This window comes from Brachycentrus maculatus, unplaced genomic scaffold, assembly GCF_059751285.1.
Source record: "Brachycentrus maculatus isolate JH-2025_06_01 unplaced genomic scaffold, ASM5975128v1 h1tg000222l, whole genome shotgun sequence".
NCBI lineage: Eukaryota > Metazoa > Arthropoda > Insecta > Trichoptera > Brachycentridae > Brachycentrus > Brachycentrus maculatus.
Window position 1 is genome coordinate 78521 of NW_028280973.1, and position 6000 is coordinate 84520.

The 6000-nt window shown below is 37.2% G+C and overlaps 1 protein-coding gene across 1 annotated transcript in view; it reads left to right on the top strand.

Annotated features, from left to right (window-relative positions):
- LOC148306835 (uncharacterized) overlaps positions 1-2729 on the top strand; it is a 37801-nt gene extending 35072 nt beyond the window's left edge. The window contains exon 3 of the mRNA XM_088264301.1: positions 2685-2729. Coding sequence (XP_088120427.1) covers positions 2685-2729 — 45 coding nt within the window. The remainder of the gene's footprint in view (positions 1-2684) is intronic.
- The last annotated feature ends 3271 nt before the right edge of the window (positions 2730-6000 follow it).

Sequence of the window (6000 nt, forward strand, 5' to 3'; positions counted from 1 at the left end):
TTGGATTACGTCGTTATTATTGTTGTGTGCGTGGGCGGGTTTCCCATTATCCGAAGGAGATGCGATATGATATATGATAATAATAAAATTAAATCAATCAACATTTGGAAATAAATACTGCGATATAATGAAATAATAATTGTCATATATAAATATTCATGTAAATTCATGTATGATTAAGTGTACCTAATCACAACGCTTATCGGATTGTAAATCGAAATTAATACAAAAAATGTTTCTGAAGAAAAAAATTATACATAAAGGCGAACGTGCAACGTGCAAATACATGCAAAATTTACCTTCCATTTTTACCAAAACTTGTCTGGCTCGGGATCGATTTGCACAGTGTTGCTGACTTCATTATTGTTTATTCGTCGCGTTGGGGAAACAAGGTTCTATGTGGATTCCTTATAGCTTTGAGGAATCCTCATATTATGAGAGGTTGAAAATTTAGATGATATTTTCTCTAATATTCTAAATAAATACTTATTTATTATTTTAATAATATGATTAAATCAAATCGAAGAGCAAATTTAATGCAACATTTTTTAGAAAAGTTGGTGGTTTGGCCGGTACTTATCGGTAGTACGTTTTGAATTTCGAACGACGCCCGACTGCCCGAATACAAGACAAAAGAAAACAAAAGTAAAAAAAACAGTTGCAATTTGACTCTTCACGCGGGCGCTCTATATTGAATTGTTGTGAATACCTCGCTGTATTTTGTGACCCCATCACCACCATCAAGAGAGAATCGCCCTGATCCCAGCGCTGGATCAAGACCAACTATAAGAATAAAAGGTTAGTTCTTTATTCATATGTGCTATTAGATATTTATCGAACTCGCCGTCCCTTAGTACTTGAAAGTTCGAGCATAAATCATCGAACTAACTAGGGAGAGTAACACGACTCCAAATCGATCTAAATATTTCAACCTTGTAGAATCGTCGTCTTATTGTTAATACCATAAGACTGGTCCTTCGAATAATTGTTTTTTTTTTTTAGTTCATTTCGCACTGTGGCGAAACCATTTTTGGTCCTATCGAACCGGATTTACATATTTACGATTACTAGCGTACCTATTTACGATTGCAAGCGTTTCGGATTTGGTGTCAATACTAAATTCGATATTTAAATTCCTTGTGAATTTGTTTCCCTTTGATAATATTGCTACTGCAATAAGCATTACGTAAACATGAATGATAAAATACAACTTAAATTGGCGAAAGCAAAAAAAGATTATATTTTGGCGGAAATCGAAGAGCTACATAAACAAGCTCAACATGTTTATCAAAGTCAAAAAGAAACGCGAATTACACAAGAATTTAGAGTACAGGCATCGGAAATTGACAATGATTTTTCCGAATTTAAAAACTTGTGTGATAATGAAAACGTGTTGCAAATGAAGTTAAATCCAGATTTTCAACCGAATTTTGAGAGCTTGACAGTTTTCAAAAGGAAGTTTTATTTTGTTAAAGACACACTTATACGGATGACAAAAATTTCTGAACTCGAGTCGTCAAATACTTCGCAACCAATTCAAGGTGTAACAAATTTAGTTTTAAAATCGCAGTATGATCTTAGTTATAATTTAAGTATTCAACCACTAGTTTTAAATAAGATAACCGATAACCTTCCAGTTTCCGAGATTAATACCTCATCTCTCAACTATTTAAAAGATTTGTCCTTAGCTGACAGAGACTTCCACATTTCAAGACCAGTAGACAAATTACTGGGTGCTGAAGTCTTTACTGAAATTTTGCGAGATAAAAGAATACGTGGACCTCCAGGAAACCCAGACGCTATAGAGACCGCATTTGGGTTTGGAATTGTAGGTTCAGCCAATTCTTTGATAAGTTACGATAAGGACGATACTCGTCCTCCTATTCATAATTTTTTGACTACTTCTAAGGAATCAATTGAGACACTAGTATCCAGATTTTGGACATTAGAAGAAGCACCTTCGAGTGAAAAACCAAGTTTTTCATCTGAGGAAAAACAGTGTGAAGAATTTTATAAATCAAACATACATCGGGATAGCACTGGGCGCTACGTCACAGCACTACCCTTTAATAGAGATCCATCTTGTTTAGGAGATTCACTTACAACTGCGACACTTCGCTATCAGAAGTTAGAACGCAAAATTAATCAAAATGACACTCTGCGTCGTGACTATGATAAGGTCATGGAAGAATATCTCGAAAATAAATTTATTTCTCCCATACCACTTAGTAATTCTAACGAGCCATTTTATGTCATACCTCATCATGGAGTTCAACGAGCGGACAAACTCACTACAAAACTTAGAGTTGTCCTAAATGCCAGTCAGGTGACTACGTCGGGTCTTTCTCTGAATGATTGTTTACATCCAGGTCCTAATTTACAAGCAGAATTACCCGCCGTTATTCTAAAATTCAGATTATTTCCAATTGCACTCAGCGCGGATATCAAGCAAATGTTTCTAAATTTAATTGTACGTCCTGAAGATCGTCGTTTTCTCAATATCCTGTATAAATTTAAAACTGATGACGTAATAAAGATATACCAGTTTAATCGCGTGTGCTTCGGTTTGAGATGTAGTCCTTACTTAGCTATGCGTACCGTAAAGCAGCTAGCTAAAGATGAACATGATAAATATCCATACGCTGCCAAAATCGCGTCCGAAGATTTTTATATGGACGATTTAGGCACGTCCACTCGCACAACGGAAGAAGGTGTTAAGTTGGCGCTAAGTCTAATTGAACTTTTCAAATTAGGAGGTTTTGAATTAGTTAAATTTGTAAGCAACTCGGCGGAAGTAATGAATGCTATTCCGGAAAGTAATCGTTTAACTAGTAAAGTTAAATTTGACAATGAAGAGGATAACCTTAAGATTCTCGGATTAGATTGGTGTCCTAAGGAAGATGTTTTAACAGTTTCTGTAAAATGTAGCCCAATACCTAAATGTACCAAACGCACAATGTTGTCAACGGTGGCAAAGTTGTGGGACATCAATGGCTATTGTTCTCCAGTAATCTTTTATGCGAAATTATTAATCAAAGCTTTATGGATTCGTAAGTTAGGGTGGGATGAATTGCCACCTGAGGAAATAAAAACTACCTGGCAAAAGTTCTTAAAAGAATTGCCTCTGCTAAAAAGATTTAAATTGCCTCGATTTTTAGGCTTTGAATCGGAATTATGTACTTTTAACATATTAGGGTTTGCAGACGCCAGCGAACGCGCGAACGGCGCCTGTGTTTATAAGTGCATAGAAGTTCCAAATAATCCCAATAAAATAAGTCTTATTCTAGCCAAGAGTCGTGTAGCTCCACTCAAAATTGTGTCTTTAGCTCGATTAGAACTTTGCGCAGTCTTATTATTAGCAAAGCTTATTAAATTCGTCATCGATACAATTTCCTTAAGGTGTACAGTAAAAAATATATATGCCTTTAGTGACTCGACAGTCGCTCTACACTGGACTCACTCATCACCACATCGTTTTGACACATTCGTCGCAAATAGGATCACCAAGATTCAAGAACTTCTTGATCCCAAATATTTTTACCATATCAATGGTAAGCAAAATCCAAGCGACTGTATATCTCGCGGGTTGACACCCGCGCAATTAATTGACCACCCTCTGTGGTTAAACGGTCCACCGTGGGCTAGGGAAGATTGCTCTACGTGGCCTATAAATAAATTTTCCTTTGAAGAATCCGAAGATAAAAAATTGGAATACAAACGTTCTAAAGTTTTTCTAACAACGAATACATTCGTTAATAATTGTTTGGAGTTTTACGAATTGTCTAAAAGAGTCTCGTGTTGGGACAGGCTTCTTCGTATAATTGTATATTGTTTACGTTTTTTAAAACGGTTACCTCGTTCGGTGACAGTTACAGTCTCAGATTTGATAGAAGCTGAGAAGGTGGTTATTAGAGCGGTCCAAAGCATGCATTTTTCAGACGAAATAAGCCAATTAAAGGGGTCTCAGGTCATATCAAAACAGTTGAAACGTCTGAGTCCCTTTATAGACGAAGAAGGTATTTTACGCATTGAAGGAAGATTATCCAAAGCAGATCTTCCTTTTGAAACCAAACACCCAGCGCTTCTTCCAAAACGAGACCATGTGGTCGATTTAATAATAGATCGGTACCACAAATTTCACTTACATACGGGATCGGGACTCCTTATGTCTATCCTGCGCCAAAGATTTTGGATTCTTTCTGCCAGAAGCGTCATTAGAGGGCGAGTAAATAAATGCAATGCCTGCTTCCGCATGTCTCCGTCACATCCAACTCCGAAAATGGCTGATCTTCCATCATATCGGATACAGGAGGCAAAAGCTTTTGTCCACACAGGTGTTGATTACGCGGGTCCTCTAAACATTACTCTCACTAGAAAGCGCGGACAACGTTCTCAAAAGGCTTATCTGTGTCTTTTTATTTGCTTAACAACTAAGGCTGTACATATTGAACTTGCTTCGGACTTATCCTCCGATACTTTCTTAGCCGCGTTCAAACGTTTTTTGTCGCGAAGAGGACCTGTATCATGTTTGTACTCAGATAATGGTACAAATTTTATTGGAGCTAAGGCACAGTTAGAAGATATTTATAAGTTAACCGTATCGCAGGAATACCACAATATTATAATCAAAGAAATGCTTAAGCGTCGTATAGAATGGAAATTAATTCCACCTCATAGTCCACATTTTGGTGGAATCTGGGAGTCAAATATTAAGAGTTTCAAATCACACTTATATAGAGTAATAGGAAGTCAATTACTGACTTATGAAGAACTCCTTACGGTATTAGTACAAATAGAGGCTCTCCTCAATTCTAGACCCCTTTGTGTGTTATCGGGCGAACCTCATCCGGAAGTCCTTACTCCCGCCCACTTTCTCATGTCTACACCTTTGCAATCTCTTCCGGCCTTGGAAACAAACAGTTATAGTCTAGGTTATCGTAAACGGTTATTAGACAGTTTAGTCCAAGAATATTGGAAAAGGTGGAGGTTGGAATACTTGCATACATTGCAAGTGCGCCAAAAGTGGTGTACACCCGATCACCCGGTAACTGTGGGTACTTAAGTTCTAATTATACAAGACGACATCCCTCCTTTACGTTGGCCTCTAGGAAGAATAGAAGAATTATACCCTGGCACCGATGGTATTGCCAGAGTGGCTTTGGTCAGAACCCAAACCACCAGCTTCAAAAGGCCAGTTGTTAAACTGTGTCCAATTCCAAATCAATAGTAGTTTGTTTATCTATTGTTTTTGCATTTTTTTTTATCTCAGTTTTTTTTTTTGCATTAAGTTTCCTATTGTATTGAATTGGACGTTTCCGAACAAGTGAAAGTGTTGAGAGAATTACCTCAAACCTCTTATGGTTCAAATTGAAATGAATTATTTAATTATCCCTTTATTTAAGTATTTTTCCATATTATTTCTCTCTCTTCAACATTCGTGTTTGATCGTTTTGGAGTTTGTGGTTCTTTCGGTTTGCGTCGACGGTTTCGGAAGCTCTAGGAACTTCCAAGGCGGGGGGCATGGTTTGGCCGGTACTTATCGGTAGTACGTTTTGAATTTCGAACGACGCCCGACTGCCCGAATACAAGACAAAAGAAAACAAAAGTAAAAAAAACAGTTGCAATTTGACTCTTCACGCGGGCGCTCTATATTGAATTGTTGTGAATACCTCGCTGTATTTTGTGACCCCATCACCACCATCAAGAGAGAATCGCCCTGATCCCAGCGCTGGATCAAGACCAACTATAAGAATAAAAGGTTAGTTCTTTATTCATATGTGCTATTAGATATTTATCGAACTCGCCGTCCCTTAGTACTTGAAAGTTCGAGCATAAATCATCGAACTAACTAGGGAGAGTAACACGACTCCAAATCGATCTAAATATTTCAACCTTGTAGAATCGTCGTCTTATTGTTAATACCATAAGACTGGTCCTTCGAATAATTGTTTTTTTTTTTTAGTTCATTTCGCACTGTGGCGAAACCAGTTGGAATAATAA